We start from the raw sequence: 17,470 nt of genomic DNA on the forward strand, positions 1-17,470 counted from the left end.
AAACAATATAATTCTACTAAAAATAATAAATCCATCAGATATAGCCTCCAGTGACACTGATTTAGATGAAATGCTTAGCAAAGATTTTTTAAATGATGTCTATGGTCAAAGGAATCAAAGAAAAAAATCAACTCCTGAAGGAATCCCAAGAAAACACAGAAACCAATTAAATGAAATAAGGAGGTCAATACAAGACATTAGTAAGGAAATAGAAATAATGAAAAAAATACCAGTCAGAAATACTAGAAATGAAAAATAGAGTAAGCCAAATAGAACATCTGTAGATAGTCTCACCAGTAGACTGGATCAAAGAGAAGACAGGTATATCTAAACTATAAGACCAAGTGGCAGATCTAATACAGTCCAACAAGAAAAAGACAAACTAATAGAAAGGCATGAATGGGTATTTCACGACATTCAGGACACTATAAAGAGATCAGACATAAGAATTCAGGGCACAGTAGAAGAAGAATTTCACTCCAAGGGCACAGTATGTATTTTCAGCAATATCAAAGAAGAAAATTTCCCACAAATAGGGAAAGTGATGCCAATACAGATGTAAGAAGCCTTTAGAACACCAAACAGACAAAATCAGGAAAGAAACACTCACTGCCATATTATAATTAAACTACAAAACACACAAATCAAAGAAAATATACTGAAAGTGGTTAGAGAGAAAAATCAAGTTACCTACAAAGGCAAGCCCATCAAGATAACAACAGATTACTCAACACAAACTTTAAAAGCAAAAAGGGCTTTTAAATGATGTATTCCAAGTTCTGAAAGGTAACAACTGTCAACCATGATTACTTTATCCAGAAAAGCTAGCCATCCAAATTGACAGAGAAATAAGGGCACTCCACAACAAAAACAGGGTAAAGGAACATATGACCACTAAACCAGCTCTACAGAAAATACTTGAGCCAGGCATGGTGGTGCACGCCTTTAATCTCAGTAGTTAGGAGGCACAGGTAAGAGGACTGGCATGAGTTCAAAGCCACCCTGAGACTACAGAGTGAAGTCCAGGTCAGCCTGGGCTAGAGTGTCAGCCTACATTGAAAAGCCAAAAAAGGGCTGGAGAGATGGCTTAGCGGTTAAGCGCTTGCCTGTGAAGCCTAAGGACCCCGGTTCGAGGCTCGGTTCCCCAGGTCCGACGTTAGCCAGATGCACAAGGGGGCACACGCGTCTGGAGTTCGTTTGCAGAGGCTGGAAGCCCTGGCGCGCCCATTCTCTCTCTCCCCCTCAATCTGTCTTTCTCTCTGTGTCTGTCACTCTCAAATAAATTTAAAAAAAAAAAGAAAAAAGAAAAGCCAAAAAAATAAATAAATACCTGAAAGGATCCTTCATGCTGAAGAGAAAGAAAAGCACACACATAAGGAAACAGGAAGAAATAAACCATACTCAAATAATATAGTTAGTACAAGAAAGTAAAGGAAAAACAAGAACAACTACAAAATAAGAAAAATAGCACGAATAAATGCACACCTTTCAATAATAACTCTTTTTTTTCTTGTTTTTTTGAGGTAGGGTCTCACTCTAGCTCAGGCTGACCTGGAATTCACTTTGTAGTCTCAGGGTGGCCTCGAACTCATGGCGATCCTCCTACCTCTGCCTCCCAAGTGCTGGATTAAAGGTGTGCGCCACCATGACCAACTCAGTTATAATTCTTTGTATCAACTGCCTCAATGCCCCAACTAAAAAACACAGGTTTGCAGACTGGGTTAAAAAGCAGGATCCAGCCAGGCCTGGTGGTACATGCCTTTAATCCCCGCATTCAGGAGGCTGAGGTAGGAGGATCACCATGAGTTCCAGGCCACCCTGAGATTACATAGTGAATTCCAGGTCAGCCTGAGCTAGAGTGAGACCCTACCTCAAGGGGGGAAAAAAAGAAGGATCCTTCTATTTGTCGTCTCCAAGAATCTCACCTTTCCATAAAAGATGGACACTATTTTAGGGGGAAGGGGAGGGAGAGGGGGAGGGGGAACGGGAGAGGAAAAGGAAGAAGAAGGCAGCTCCTTACCACTCAAAAGCCACCACAGCAACGGGACAAATCCTGGACTCTCGCTGATGTATTTCAAGCCTTTCAAATTGATGCTCACGTTGTACAGGGACATCAGCATTAGCCTAAAATACAAAAGAAAATGGAGTTGACATGCTGATCTACCTCTGTTCTATTTAGCCCTCAATTCACCCCCTACTCAAGAAGACCTGAACACATTAAAGGCTTTCTTACAACTTAGATGTCCAACTATAAATGGGCAGAACGTGTATTAGATGGGAGGCGTACACAGTGGTTCATACACACAAAGCCCCAAGAGAAAGGGAAGCTGTAACAGTGATGTCATAATTCCAATCTTGTATGAGTTCATAGTCAGTGTCCCATGGGAAGCCTCATGAGCCCTATTACTGACTTCAGCTTTTATATCAAGCTTGCATTTGCATGCAGGTGACCGTCTGTTCATCGGTGCAGTGTGCTCTCAATGTTCAATGCAGCCATTTAAAATCTAATCACATTTTTAAAAATATTTTTATATATTTTCAAACAGAGAAAAAGAGGGAGAACGGACATGCCAGGGTCTCTAGCTGCTGCAAATGAACTCCAGATGTATGTGCCATTTTGTGCATCTGGATTTATGTGCGTACTGGAGAACTGAACCCAGGTCACTAGGCTTTGCAGGCAAGTATCTTAACCACTGAACTATCTCTCGAGCCCATAAAATCTAATCACATTTTTTGTTTGTTTGTTTGTTTGTTTCTCAGTAGGGTCTCACTCTAGCTCAGGCTGACCTGGAATTCACGATGTAGTCTCAGGGTGGCCTCAAACATACTGTGATCCACCTACCTTTGCCTCCTGAGTGCTGGAATTAAAGGCGTGCGCACCACGCCCGGCTCCTAAACACATTTTATGCAATGAATGTGACATGTGACATGAGAGCCAGATCAGGTCATATTAGACTGCTTAACCCAATGCAGCAGTGGCACAAGTTATCACAACCCCACCATCCTGAGCAACTAAGAAAGCAATGTGCTCAGCAACACAGGATTTACACACAATCCTGAAACACACTGGCAAGTCAGGAGTCCATTGGAAGCTGGACACACAGGCCTTTAATTTCTGAGAAACCTACAGAATATCGGCCCTTCAACCACAAAGCAGTAAGAAAGGCTAGACAAGGGCTGAAGAGATGGCTTAGTGGTTTAAGGTGCTTGTTTGCAAAGCCTGACAACCAATGTTCAATTCCCCAGTACCCACAGAAAGCCAGATACACAAAGTGGCACATGCATCTGGAGTTAGGTTTGCAGTGGCAAGAGACCCTGGCATGCCCTTACTCACTCATTCACTCTCTTTCTGTCTGTCTCTGTCTCAAATAAATAAATAAAAATGCTTTTTAAAAAATAAAGAAGGGTTGGGAAGATTCCTTGGTGGTTAAGGTGCTTGCCTACAAAACCAAAGGACCCAGGTTCAATTCTCCAGGACCCACGTAAAAGCCAGATGCACAAGGTGGAGCAAGCATCTGGAGTTTGTTTGCAGTGGCTGGGGGCCCTGGCGCACCCACTCTTGTTCTCTTCCCTTTCTCCCTCTTTCTCTCTCCCTCAAATTAAAAAAAAAAAAAAAGAAGTATGCTTTGTTGGGTGTGGTGATACATAGCTTAAAAATATATAGAAAGAGGGCTGGAAAGATGGCTTAGTGGTTAAAGCACGTGCCTACAAAGCCTAAGTCCCATGTTCCATTCTCCAGGTCCCACATAAGCCAGATACACATGGTGGCACATGCATCCAGAGTTCGTTTGCTGTGGCTAGAAGCCCTGGTGTCCCCATTCTCTCTCTCTCTCTCTAATAAATAAATAAATAAATAATAGAAAGAGAGGGAAGGAAGGAAGAAAGGGAGGGGAGATACATGCCTTTAATCTCAGCACTCGTGGGAGGCAGAAGTAGGAAGATTGCTGTGAGTTTGAGGCCAACCTGAGACTACATAGTTAATTCTAGGTCAGCATGGACTAGAGCAAGACCCTATCTCAAAAATAAAATAAAATAAAATAAAAAATGGGCTAGAGATGGTTCATCAGTTAAGGTGCTTGCCTGCAAGCAAGTTCGATTCCCCAGTACCCACACAAAGCCAGATGCACATAGTTGCCTAGGTATCTGAAGTTCATTTGCAGTAGCTAGAGGCCCTGGTACACCCAATCCCCATACCTTGCAAATAAACAAATAAAAATTTTTTTTAAAATACACATTTAAATAGGCTGGAGAGATGGCTTAGCAGTTAGGGCACTTGCCTGTAAAGCCAAAGGAAGTGGGTTTGACACCCCACGATCCACATAAACCAGATATACAAGGTGGCAAATACATCTGGAGTTTGTTTTCAGAGTGGCAGCAGCTAGATGCCCTGGCAAACTCATTCTCTCTTCTCTTCTCCTCTCTTCTCTCCCTCTCAGATAAATAAATAAAAATTAAAAATTATTTTTAAGAGCTGGGCGTGGTGACACACACCTTTAATCCTAGCACTTGCGAGGCAGAGGTAGGAGGATCGCTGTGAGTTCAAGGCCACCCCGAGACTACAGAGTGAATTCCAAGTCAGCCTGAGTTACAGTGAGATCCTACCTCAAAAAAACAAATAAACAAAAAAATTATTTTTAAGAACACATTTAAAGAAAGAAAGAAAGGCTAGACACGGGCTGGTTCCAGTCCTATGCAGAAAAAGGAGGTATGGTTAGACAAAGATTTTGTAAAACCTTTAAAATGATCAATGAGCTTACAAGAAATGAAAAAAAAAAATCTTTGATTAGGAAAAAAAAAAGGATGTAGGTGCAGAAGATGACAGGTTCCAGACGTCCAGAGCGTCAATTGCTGAACCTTCATGTGGAGGGACAGGAAGAAAAGCCTCAGGCAGACACAGACACAGGTCACAAGTCCTGCAGAGAACCAAAGGAGAATAAGCTTTCAAGCTTGGCATGAATTCACACTGTCAGCAGGCCTGAAACACCCACAACCCATAACTTTTCTATAAAGTAGGCCTAGGAGAGGGGATTCTCCAGTTTTCCTGACATTAAAAATCTGCCTGGTCTTCAAAAGAGTCCCCAGAAGCAGAGTACTAACTAATATGAGTTGATAGTATGAACCACAGTGTGCCTCATGAGAGGTCAAGACTGCACAAATAACAGCTCAGGGAACCAATGGCAGAGCCGGAGCCAAACTGTTCTCAGGCACTAAACACCTACAAAACAGTGTAACTTTAAAAGAAGCTAGGGGCTGGGGCGACGGCTCAGTGGATAAAGGGCTTGCCACACGTACATGAAGACCTGAGTCCCGTACCTAGAACTGCGTGGGTGTGGTAGTGGCCTATAATCCCAGAGCTCAAGAGGCAGCCACAGGGATGCCTGGGGAAAGCTGACTAGCCAGACTAGCTGAATCAGCAAGCTCTGAGTTCAAGTTCAAGTGAGAGACCCTGCCCCAGTAAGTCAGGACAGCAGTTGGGGAAGACACCCAACATGGCCTCCATACACAAGTACAAGTGTGTATACTCACATACACACACACACTACATAGAGAAAAGAGGCCTGGAGAAATGGCCCAATGGTTAAGGCACTTGTTTGCAAAGGTTAAGGGCCCAAGTTCGATTCCCCCAGTACCCACGGAAAACCAGATGCACAAGGTGGCACATGCATATGAAGTTCATCTGCAGTTGCTAGAGGCCCTGGTGCACCCATTCTCTTTATCTGCCTCTTTCTCTCTCACTCATTCTTAAATAAATGAATTAATTTAAAAATAAAGAAAGCCAGGTATGGTGGTACACACCTTTAATCCCAGCACTCAGGAGGTACAGGTAGGAGGATCTCTGTGAGTTTGAGGCCAGCTTGAGACTACATAGTGAATTCCAGGTCAGCCTGGACTAGAGTGAAACCACCTCAAAAACTGAAGGGAGGGAGGGAAAGGAAGGGGAAGGGAAGAGAAGGAGAGAAGAAAGAAAGAAAGAAAGAAAGAAAGAAAGAAAGAAAGAAAGAAAGAAAGAAAGAAAGAAAGAAAGAAAGAGGGAGGGAGGGAGGGAGGGAGAGGGAGAGAGAGAGGGAGAGAGAGGGGGAGAGAGAGAGGGAGAGAGAGAGGGGAAGAGAAGGATATAGGAAGGAATGGAAATAGAAGGAAAGAAGGGAGGAAAGGAGGAAGGGAAGAAGGGAGGGAGGAAGGAAAGAAGTGAGGGAGGAAGGGAGAGAGGGAGGAAGGAAGAAGGCAGGGAGGGAGGAAGGGAAGACAGAACAAACACGGTATTGCAAACTTACAATGCCAGCACTCAGGCTAAGGTAGGAGGATCATAGTGAGTTCAAGGGCAGCCTGTATTACATAGTTCCATGTCAGCCTGGGCTACAGTGAAACCCTGCCTTAGAAAAATAAGAGAAAGAGGCCAGGCATGGTGGCATATACCTTTAATCCCAGCACTCAGGAGGCAGAGGTAGGAGGATTACTGTAGGTTCAAGACCAGCCTGAAATTATATAGTGAATTCCAGGTCAGCCTGCAAGACCCTACCTCAAAAAACCAAAACATTAAAAAAAAAAAAAGCTGAAGGAAGAGGATCGCTGTGAGTTTGATGCCAGTCTGGGACTACAGAATGAGTTCCAGGTCAGCCTGGGTTAAAGTGAGAGCCTGCCTCAAAAAAAAAAATAAATAAATAAATTAACATACATAGGAGCTGGGGCTGGAAAGATTGCTTAGTGGTTAAGACATTTGCCAGCGAAACCCAAGGACCCAGGTTCAACTCTCTAAGTACCCAGGTACTGCAGTCCAATTTGCATTGTTGGTAGAAATCACCCAACCAAGAACAGCTTATGGGGGAAAAAAGAGGTTTATTTTGGCTTACAGGCTGGAGGGGGAAACTCCATGATGGCAGGAAAATGATGGCATGAGCAGAGGGTGGACATTACCCCCTGGCCAACATAAGGTGGGCCATAGCAACAGGAGGACCACAGCAACAGGAAAGTATGCCAAACACTGGCAAGGGAAAACTGGCTGTAACACCCATAAGCTCCCACCAACAAACACTCCCTCTAGGAGGCATTAATTCCCAAATTTCCATCAGCTGGGAACCTCGCATTCAGAACACCTAAGTTTATGGGGAACACCTGAATCAAACCACCACCCCAGGTAAAGCTACATGGACAAAGGAGCACATATCTGGAGCTCATTTGTAGTGGCAGGAGGCCCTGGCACACCCATACTCACCTTCTCTCTCTCTCTTTCTCTCTCTCCCTCTCCCTCTCCCTCTCTCTCTCTCTCCCTCCCTCTCCTCCTCCTCCTCCTTCTTCTCTCTCTCTCTCTCTCTCAAGTAAATAAATAAAAATATATTTAAAATAAGTAAAAGGGCCGGGCATGGTGGTGCATGCCTTTTATCCCAGCACTTGGGAGGCAAAGGTAGGAGGATTGCCACAAGTTTGAGGCCACCCTACATAGTGAATTCCAGGTCAGTATGAGCTAAGACCCTACCTTGGAGAGAAAAAAAAAAAAAGTAAAAGGAATAGGAGTATGTTTTAAAAAGTTAAAACCAAGACTTTTCCAGAAATGAAGACATGTTTTTCAGATTCAGGAGGCTCAAAAAAGTCTCAAAAAGATTAAAATAAATATAGATCTGCACATATCACAATCCAACCATAGAACACTAAAGACAGAAAGAAAGTTTCCCAGAAACTTCCACTACCTACAAAGGAGACACCCCACAGGAAGCTGAACTCTCAGGAACAAAGATGGGTGCCAGCAGACAGGCAGAACATGCCTTCCTAAAGCAGAGGGAGAGGGACTGCAAACTCGGAATTAGAATCCCACCAAAAATTATTTTCAGGAAATTAGGTAAAGCAAAAATAGTGGCAAAGAAAGCCTCAGACATTTCCCCACAAATAAACCTGAACTACAAGAATCTGAAGGACAGACTTCAGCAAGAAGGAAAATGTGCTTCGAAGCATGTTCTGAGCTACAAAGAGAAATGGTAAAGGTGCTATGGCATAGAGAAGCAAATAGAAGTAACAATGTCAAACACCATAACTAATATTTGTTTCAACAAAGCTAGCTACAAAAGCATGTGGTCCAGAGTTTAAGACTTAGAGCATCCTGGGGCCGGGAAGATGGCTCCATGGGTAACGTCCCAGTCACACAAGCCTAGGACTTGAGCTCAGATCTCCACGACTCAGACACAGGGGTGCCAGGAATGGGGTGTGGGGCTTATATGCAACCTCAGTGCTGGGGCAGTGGACAGGGAATCCCTAGCATTCACTGTCCCACAAGTCTAGATGAATTGGTGAGCTCTTGGTTCAGTGAAAAGCCCTGTTTCAAATATGGTGGAGAATGACTGAGGAAGAACCCTGATGTGGACCTCTGGCCTCAACATGCAAACACATGCACATATGTGAACTCATACATATATACATAAACACCAAAAAAAAAAAAAAGACTTAAGAAGAAGGCATTCATTACTTTCAGGTATATAACAGATACCTTAAAACATACTTTAAAAGGAAGCTAATTACTGAAATAGAAGTAAACTTTCAATACCCTATGGAGAAAAACAAAGTAGAAAGATGTCAATGGATTTAAAAGTAGGGGGAAAAAAAGGAGAGATATTAGAAAAAAAAAAAAAAAGAAGGTCGGGCGTGGTGGCGCACACCTTTAATCCCAGCACTTGGGAGGCAGAGATAGGAGGATCACTGTGAGTTCGAGGCCACCCAGAGATGACATAGTGAATTCCACGTCAGCCTGGGCTAGACTGAGACCCTACCTAAAAAAAAAACACACCTAAAACAAAAGTTCACAGAAAAAAGTAAAAGAACAGTAGAAGATCTATTAAGCAGACACTAACAGAAAAGACACAGAAAGAATACACTGAGGTCACTATGTGAATGAAGAAACTAAGGGGAAAGCATCCTTTAAAATACAGACAAAGGCTGGAGAGATGGCTTAGCAGTGAAGCACTTGCCTGTGAAGCCTAAGGACACCGGTTTGAAGCTCCACTCCCCAGGACCCATGGTAGCTAGATACACAAGGAGGCACACGCATCTGGAGTTCATTTGCAGCGCACATTCTCTGTCAGTCTCTCTCAAATAAATAAATAAATAAACAAAAAAATTAAAAACAGATACAGACAAGCAAGCCGGGCGTGGTGGTACACACCTTTAATCCCAGCACTCGGGAGGCAGAGGTAGGAGGATTGTCATGAGTTCGAGGCCACCCTGAGATTCCATAGTGAATTCCAGTTCAGCCTGGGCTAAAGTGAGACCCTACCTCGAAAAACCAAAAAAGAAAAAAAAAAAAAAAAAAACAGACAAGCCAAGAATAGTAGGGTATGCCTTTAATCCCAGCACTTGGGAGGCAGAGGTAGGAGGGTTTCTGTGAGCTCAAGGCCACCCTGAGACAACATAGTGAATTCCAGGTCAGCTTGGGCTAGAATGAGACCCTACCTTGAAAAACCAAACCACAAAAAAAAAAAAAAAAAAAACAGACAATACAGGTGGAATGCTAAAGGTTCAGTTCACCAAGATGTTCTAAACTTACATGAATCTAAAATCATGCCTCAAAAATGTTATTAAAGCATGAATTAACAGCACTACAAGGTGAAAAGACCACAATAACAGGAGATTTTAAGATAGCTCTCACTGCATTTGGTATTATAAGCTGATTCTTTGACTCACTATGCAATTAAGTTAATTTTTAAAATATTTTTATTTATTTGCAAGCAGAGAGAGAGAGAGAGAGCAATGAAACAGAGAGAATGGGCACGCCAGGGCCTCCAACCACACAAACAGACTCCAGATGCATACATCCACTTTGTACATCTGGCTTTTCATAGGTACAGGGGAATTGAACCCAGAGCTTGACATTTGTGAGCAAGTGTCTTAACCACTAAGCAATCTCTCCAGGACCCCCAATTTTTTTTTTTTATTTTAGGGAGAAAGAGAGAGAATTGGCACACCAGGACCACTACAATTGAATTCCAGACACTAGCATCACCTGGTGGGAATGTGTGATCTTGTGCTTGCCTCACCTTTGTGCTTATGTAGTCAAACATAGGTCCTGAGGCTTAGCAGGCAAGCACCTTAACTGCTAAGCCATCTCTCCAGTCCCCCAAAGTTTTTTCATTAGTCCTATGAGAAGCAGAGACCAGAGAATTGCTAGGGCTTACTGGTCAGCCAGTCAGACCAAAAATGAAAGCTCCAGGTTCTGTGAGGGAGTCACATCTCAAGGATACATGAATAAGTGATAACACAGATGTTCTCCTCTGGTTTCAGTATGTGTACATGGAGCATGCATGTACACCACCACCACCCATATTAAATATACAGAAATATTAAATATACAGAAAATAAACTGAGATAGGGTCTCAGTATGGAGCCCAGGGTAGCTTCCTTGCAATCCTCCTGCATTAGCTTTCCAATATCAGGCCTGGCTTAAAACTCAATTTTTAGGGCTAGGGAGATGGCTCAGTGGTAAAAGACACTTCCTTGCAAAGCCTGCCAGCCTGGGTTGGCTCAGGTTCAATTCCCCAGTACCTACAGAAAACCAGATACACAAAATGACACATGGGGCTGGAGCCTGTCTGTGGCACAAAGAGGCCCTGTTATGCTTATTCTCTGTCTCTCTCACTCTTTCTTTGCTCACAATAAATAAATAAATAAATAGAAACTAACCTCAAAACAACAAATTTTTAGAAATAAATTTGAAAACCCTGAACATTCGGAAAATTAAAACATCATCTCTGAGCAGGGCATAGTAGCACATGCCTTCAATTCCAACCCTTGGAAGGCAGAGTTAGGTGGATTGCCATGAGTTTGAGGCCACCCTAGACTATATAGTGAATTTCAGGTCACCCTGAGGTAGAGTAAGACCCTACCTCGAAAAACCAAAAAATAAAAAATTAAAATTAAAAAAATAATCTCTATAAAAATAAGCCAAATAGGGCTGAAGAGAAGGCTCAACAGTTTATGCACTTGCCTACAAAGCCAAAGGAGCCAGATTCGATTCTCCAGGGCCCACGTAAGCCAGATACACAAAGTACTGCATGCCTCTGGAGTTCGTTTGCAGAGCTAGAGGCCCTGGTGTGCCCATTCTCTCTCTTACTATTTGACTCTTTCTCTCTCCCTCAGAGAAATAAATAAAATAATATATTTTTAAAAACTAAAAAAGCCAGGCGTGGTGGCGCATGCCTTTAATCCCAGCACTCGGGAGGCAGAGGTAGGAGGATCACTGAGAGTTCAAGGACACCCTGAGACTACAGAGTGAATTCCAGGTCAGCCTGGGCTAGAGTGAGACCCTATCTTGGAAAAAAAAAAAAAACTAAAAATAAATAAATAAATTATGAGCCAAATTAAGCAATATGTAGACTTGAACAATAATGAATATATCACATAATATTTGCAGGAAAAGGTAGTGAAACACACACATAGTTTTCTTTGGGGGGAGGGCTGAAAATTAATATACTCTACCAGTTTAACTTACATGGCAGTAACTCTCTCATCCAAATCCTAGACGCAGTTAGGAAGCCATTAGTGTTGGAGAGGAGCACCCCTGTAAGAAGAGAACGCTGCTCAAGATAAAGCAGGCAAGAGTGCTGAGATGTAAGCAAGCCCTCACAAGCCTGGGGCTAAGGAGGAGGAGGATGCAGCCTGGGCTTCCCAGAGCACAGGCCGAGGAAAACCGGCTCCAGAGCAGAGCACTGACGAGCATGTGCATGACATGCACAGTCCTTGGGACCAAACCACCCAAGGGGAGCGTGTGATATCCACTGCCCAGGAGCAGAAGCCAGACTCCAGTTATCCTCAGTTAACTGGCTGAACCTACAACAGACGAATTAGTACCACCAAGTAATTCTAAGGCATAAGAAGCAAATCCCCTACAAAACGCCGCATGTAATTTGAGAAAGCCACACCTGGCACAGCGATACGATATGTTCAGAGCTATTCTTCTCTTGGGGGAAGGATGCTGGGGACAGAATCCAGGGCCTTATGCACATGAGGCAAGTGCTCTACAACTGAGCAGCATACCCAGCTCCAAGGAGACAGGCTTGACTGAAGCCTGCAGTTGTTATTTTTTTTTTTTTTGCAGTTGTTAATTTTTAATGAGGTCTACTTTTTTGTTTGTTTTCTAGGTAGGGTCTCGCTCTAGCTCAGGATGACCTGGAATTCACTATGTAGTCTCAGCGTGGCCTCAAACTCACAGAAATCCTTTACCTCTGCTTCCGTGAGTGCTGGGATTAAAGGTCTGTGCCACCACGCCCAGCAGGTCTACTAATTTATAATGAGTACCAAAAACATATTTTTTGGCTATATGCAGGGTCGTATACATGCTAGGCAGATGCTCTACCACTGAGCCAGCCCCAGGCCCTGTAACTGAATACTTAACACACTTGTATAGATTCTGTGTGCCCACCTCAGTCAAGTAAGGACCTAGAAATCTGTGCTCTATACACATGTAATTCTAAACCAGTATTTGTATGTTAACCTTTATCTACTACATAACACTGAAGAGAGGGGAAAGACAGAAACAGAAATACCTCCTTCCCTTGGCTATGGCTATGAATTTGTACATGTGCTTTGAACATCAGTTTGTCTGGAAGGCATCTACTACAGGTTAGACCTTAAGTGTGATACAGGCTTGGCTGCTGGCCTGTGCCATAACTGAGAGGTGGGGACTTTTGAAAGTGGTACGCAATGGAAGGAGGTCGGGTCATTAGGGATATAACTGAAAGGGTTGGCTAAGGACTGAATTTAAGGTGCTTCCTCACCTGGAGGGATAAGACTCCTGACAGGTAACACTGAGTAGGGCTCCAGGGAAGGAGGTGTCTACATTCCTGAAGAGCCTCTTGGTTCTTAGTCGAATGCTCTCCATCATGGGACTGAAGTGCCAAATTTGAGGCTCTGTACTTAGCCAGACAAGGACAAGAGGAAAGGGCAATGGCTCTGTAAGGCCATTTCTAGTCACAAAGTAGACTATAGAAATACCTCAGTTTGGGATCTACCTAGTCCTGCCGTTTAAAGTACTGTGGGCTTCTTCCCCAGCCTAACTATGTCCCCAGTGTCACTGGCAGAGTAGAAACCAGTGGAAGTGCTGACCTGGGAAATCTTCAGGCCCTGCAAATACAGTTCAGGGACCGGCCCTCTGTTATGAGCACATCTCCCTCCCTTCAGGGAGCAGCCGGCCTTGAGCCACATGCGGATGGCTGTGCAGACCTGGCCCTCGCAAAAGCTCCCATCTTCCACACAGTTTCTCGGGGACAGTTAGAGTAAGGACTGTGTTCTTTTAATATTTTATTTATTTGCAGAGAGAAAAAAAAAAAAAAAAAAGAATGGGTACACCAGGGCCTCTTGCAACTGCAAATGCACTCCAGTTACATGTGCCACTTTGTGCATATAACTTTACATGGGTATTAGGAATCTGAACCTGGGCCATCAGGCTTTTACATGCAAGGGCCTTTAACCACTGAGCCATCTTGCCAGCCCCAAGAACTGTAGTTTCTGAAGATGCTTCAAGAAGTGTTCCTACAAAATGTCTTGCAACCATAATGGCATTTGAGAACCGAGCATAAAGAGGGAGGGGCAGTGCCCACACCTGGCTGTTCCTGGGGGTATGCTACTTCTCTCCCATGCCCTGTCTGACTGGGATATTTTTAAATCTTTATATTTTATTTATTTATTTATTTGAGGGGGCAGATATATATATGGAGAGAATAGGCATACCAGGGTTGGTAGCCACCGCAAACAAACTCCAGACACAGGCACCACCTTGTGCATCTGGCTTACATGGGTAGTGAGGAATCAAACCTGGGTCCTCAGACTTCTCAGGCAAGCAGCTTAACCACTACGCCATCTCTCTAGCCCTAACCAGGATTTTTTTCTTTTTTAAGGCTGGAGAATTCCACATGTTTAATATGAAGCAAAAGTTTTAGTTGCTCACTTTTTTTTTTTTTGAGGTAGGGTCTCACTCTAGCCCAGGCTGACCTGGAATTCACTACAGAGTCTCAGGGTGGCCTTAAACTCACGGCGATCCTCCTACCTCTGCCTCCCGAGTGCTGGGATTAAAGGCGTGCGCCACCACGCCCGGCTCAAGTTGCTCACTTTTTAAAACATTCAAATGAAAACGCCAGTGTCTGAAGCTGGACATGGTGGCACACGCCTTTAATCCCAGTACTTAGGATCATTGTGAGTTTAAGTCTAGCCTGGGACTGCAGAATGAGTTCCAGGTCAGCCTAGGAACAACAGTGAGAACCCACCTTGAAAAACAAAAAAGAAAATGTCCGTGTCATGTGACAGCAATGGAGAAAGACAAGCAACCCAGCTCAATGCCAGGATGCTGCTCAAGTCCCGACAACCCCGGTCAGAGTGGATCTTAAACGCAGACCAGACCAGACGCAGCCCACAACTGTCACGGTGTATGGTACAGGCGTGGTGTCCTAGTGGCTGAAGGACTGTGGTCATGATGAAACGCCTGACGCTGTCGTCCCCAGGCTGAATAATTAACTAGAAATAAGACCAGGTGAGGCAGACAAGGCCCTACCTGGGCTCTCACTGTTCACCTCAGCGTAACACAGCACATGTTGTCCACAGTTCTGCCACACTTCATCTATGACAAATACATGTATCATAACTAATCGTTTTTTTTTTTTTTAACTTTAACACTTTAATTATTTAAAAAAAAAATGAGAGGGCTGGGTATGGTGGTGCACACCTTTAATCCCAGCACTTGGGAGGCAGAGGTAGGAGGAACGCCATGAGTTTGAGGCCACCCTGAGACTACACAGTGAATTCCAGGTCAGCATGAGCTACAGTGAAACCCAACCTCAAAAAACCAAAACAAATATACAAAAAAAAAAAAAAAAAACTAGCCGGGGCTGGAGAGATGGCTTAGCGGTTAAGCGCTTGCCTGTGAAGCCTAAGGACCCCGGTTCGAGGCTCGGTTCCCCAGGTCCCACGTTAGCCAGATGCACAAGGGGGCTCACGCGTCTGGAGTTCGTTTGCAGAGGCTGGAAGCCCTGGCGCGCCCATTCTCTCTCTCTCCCTCTATCTGTCTTTCTCTCTGTGTCTGTCGCTCTCAAATAAATAAATAAATAAATTAAAAAAAAAAAAAACTAGCAGGGTTGGGGAGATGGCTAAATGGTTAAAGGTGCTTGCTTACAAAGTGTGTTGGCCCAGACTTAATGCCCAGCCAGCCATGTAGAACCAGAGGGGTATTTGTTTGCAGTTGTAATGCAAGAGACCCTGGTACACACACATATACACTTACTCACTCACGCATAATAAATTAATTTTTTTTCAAAATCTAAAATCCTGGGGCTAGAGACATGGTCCCGTGGTTAAAGTGTTTGCCTGTAAAGCCTAGCAAGCTGGGTTTGATTCCCCAGTACCCATGCAGAGGCAGATGCACAAAGTGGAGCATACATCTGGAGCTCATTTGTGGTGGCTGAAAGCCCTGGCATGCCCATTCTCTCTATGTCACTGTCTCCGTGCTTGCAAATAAATAAATAAAATATTTTTAGAATAACAGAATCTCAGCCATGGAACAGAATTTAAGTGGGAAACATCTGGTTGAATATTTTTAACTAATTAAAAGTTCATTTTTCAAAAATATTTAATGATGTATGAAAATCCAATACAGTGCATTTAAAAATCAAATGAAAATATCCCTACAGTAGAACTCAATTGCTTAACTTTTTTTTTTTTTTTTTTAAGGTAGGGTCTTGCTCTAGCCCAGGCAGACCTAGAACTCACTCTATAGCCTCAGGCTGGCCTCAAACTCACTGCAATCTTCCTACCTCAGCCTCCTGAGTGCTGGGACCAAAGATGCGCACCAACACGCACAGTTATGTTTAATTAAAAGAAAAAAACTTTATTGACAACTTCCATAATTACAGACAAATAAACCATGATAATTCCTCCCTCCACCTTCCCCTTCACAAGTCTACTCTCCATCATATCCCCTCCCTCTCTCAAATAGTCTCTCTTTTACTTTAATTTTGGTTTTTTGAGGTAGGGTTTCACTGGTCCAGGCTGACCTGCAATTCAGTATGCAGTCTCAGGGTGGCCTCGAACTCACTGTGCTCCTCCTACCTCCGCCTCCCGACTGCTGAGATTAAAGGTATCAGCCACCACACCCAGTCTCTCTTTTATTTTGATGTCATCATCTTTTCCTCCTATTATGAAGGTCTTATGTGGGTAGTACTAGGCACTGTGAGGTCATAGATATCCAGGCCAATTTCTATCTGGACAATTCACTGTAAGCAGTCCTACCCTTCTCCTTTGGCTCACGTCTTCTTTCTGGCACTTTTCCACAATGGACCCTGAGCCGTGGAGGGTGTGATACAGATGTTTCAGTGCCGAGCACTCCTTGGTTACTTCTTCTCAGCACTATGGTGCCTTCTGAGTCATCCCATTGGTTGTTTAACTTTTATATTGACAATTTTATACATCTTCCTAATGTATGTTGATCATAATTCTCTTCCATTACCCTCTTTTGTTTTCCCCTCCCTCATCCCCTCTATCATCCTTGATGACACATTGATATCCAATACTGTGCCAATCTTGTGCAGGTAATGACAGCCACTGTGAGGTTATGAACACAACAGACACTTCACGTCCAGAAGACTGTACCAAACACTCCTCCCCATCCTCTGACTCTTATATTCTTCAGCCCCCCTCCCCAGAGTTCCCTGAGCCCTGGAGAGTGTGATACAGATGTCTCATTTAGCACTGAGCAATCAGGCATCACTTCTTCTCTGCACTTTAATGAATTCTGAATCTCCCCAAAAAGAAGCATCTCTAAGAACGGCACTAGTCTATGGGCATAAATATAAATATTTAGAGGAAAATTTGATGGGCACAACATATCCATTTGTAGTTAATCTTCACTGTCACTTGACTAGACTTAGAATCATTTGAGAGACATGCCCCTAGGCATGTCTCTAAGAGTGTTTATAGAAGGATTTAACTTAGGAGGGAAGACAAACCCTAAATGTGGGTGGTACCATCCCACAAGCTAGGACCCCAAACTGAATAAAAAGGGGAAAAGAGGAAGTGAGCTGAGTATCAGCATTCACCTCTCTCAGCTCCACCAGCAGGCCGTCCCTAGACTGTATCCCCAAATCAAGAGCCAGAATAAACCTTTCCTTCCTTAAGTTGCTGTTGGGCACTCTGTCACAGCAACAGGAAAATAACACAGACACTGTTACTGAAAAGTGGGACTACTACTGTGACTCCCTGGCTATGCGGTTCATAGGGCTTTGGAACTGGCTTAAGGGAGGAACTGTAGAAGAGTTTGGAGCTGTGGGCTAGAGAAGCCCAAGAACGCTTTAAGCAGGGCCTAAGGGCCACTCTGGTGGAAGTGTGGAACACCAGAGTGTCAACAGAACTGCTGCAGACGGTGAAGTCCTGGCCTGCGATGTTTCAGAGTAGAATAAGAATCTGGCTGAGGGAGGACGAATTAAAATGGAGTGTTTGGAGGCTATTT

At 43.7% G+C, this 17,470-nt stretch overlaps 1 protein-coding gene across 6 annotated transcripts in view; it reads right to left on the reverse strand.

Moving 5' to 3' along the window:
• Positions 1–17,470, reverse strand: part of LOC101616704 (heat shock transcription factor 2 binding protein) — an 84,044-nt gene that overhangs the window by 24,890 nt on the left and 41,684 nt on the right. For 5 of the 6 annotated variants that reach the window (XM_045150110.1, XM_045150106.1, XM_045150107.1 and 2 more), the window contains one exon: positions 2,021–2,124. In XM_045150110.1, coding sequence (XP_045006045.1) covers positions 2,021–2,124 — 104 coding nt within the window. Of the gene's footprint in view, positions 1–1,330; positions 1,349–2,020; positions 2,125–17,470 lie in introns of all 6 variants that reach the window. The other variant, XM_045150112.1, reaches the window with a different exon arrangement.

This window comes from Jaculus jaculus, chromosome 5, assembly GCF_020740685.1.
Source record: "Jaculus jaculus isolate mJacJac1 chromosome 5, mJacJac1.mat.Y.cur, whole genome shotgun sequence".
In the NCBI taxonomy this organism is placed as follows: domain Eukaryota; kingdom Metazoa; phylum Chordata; class Mammalia; order Rodentia; family Dipodidae; genus Jaculus; species Jaculus jaculus.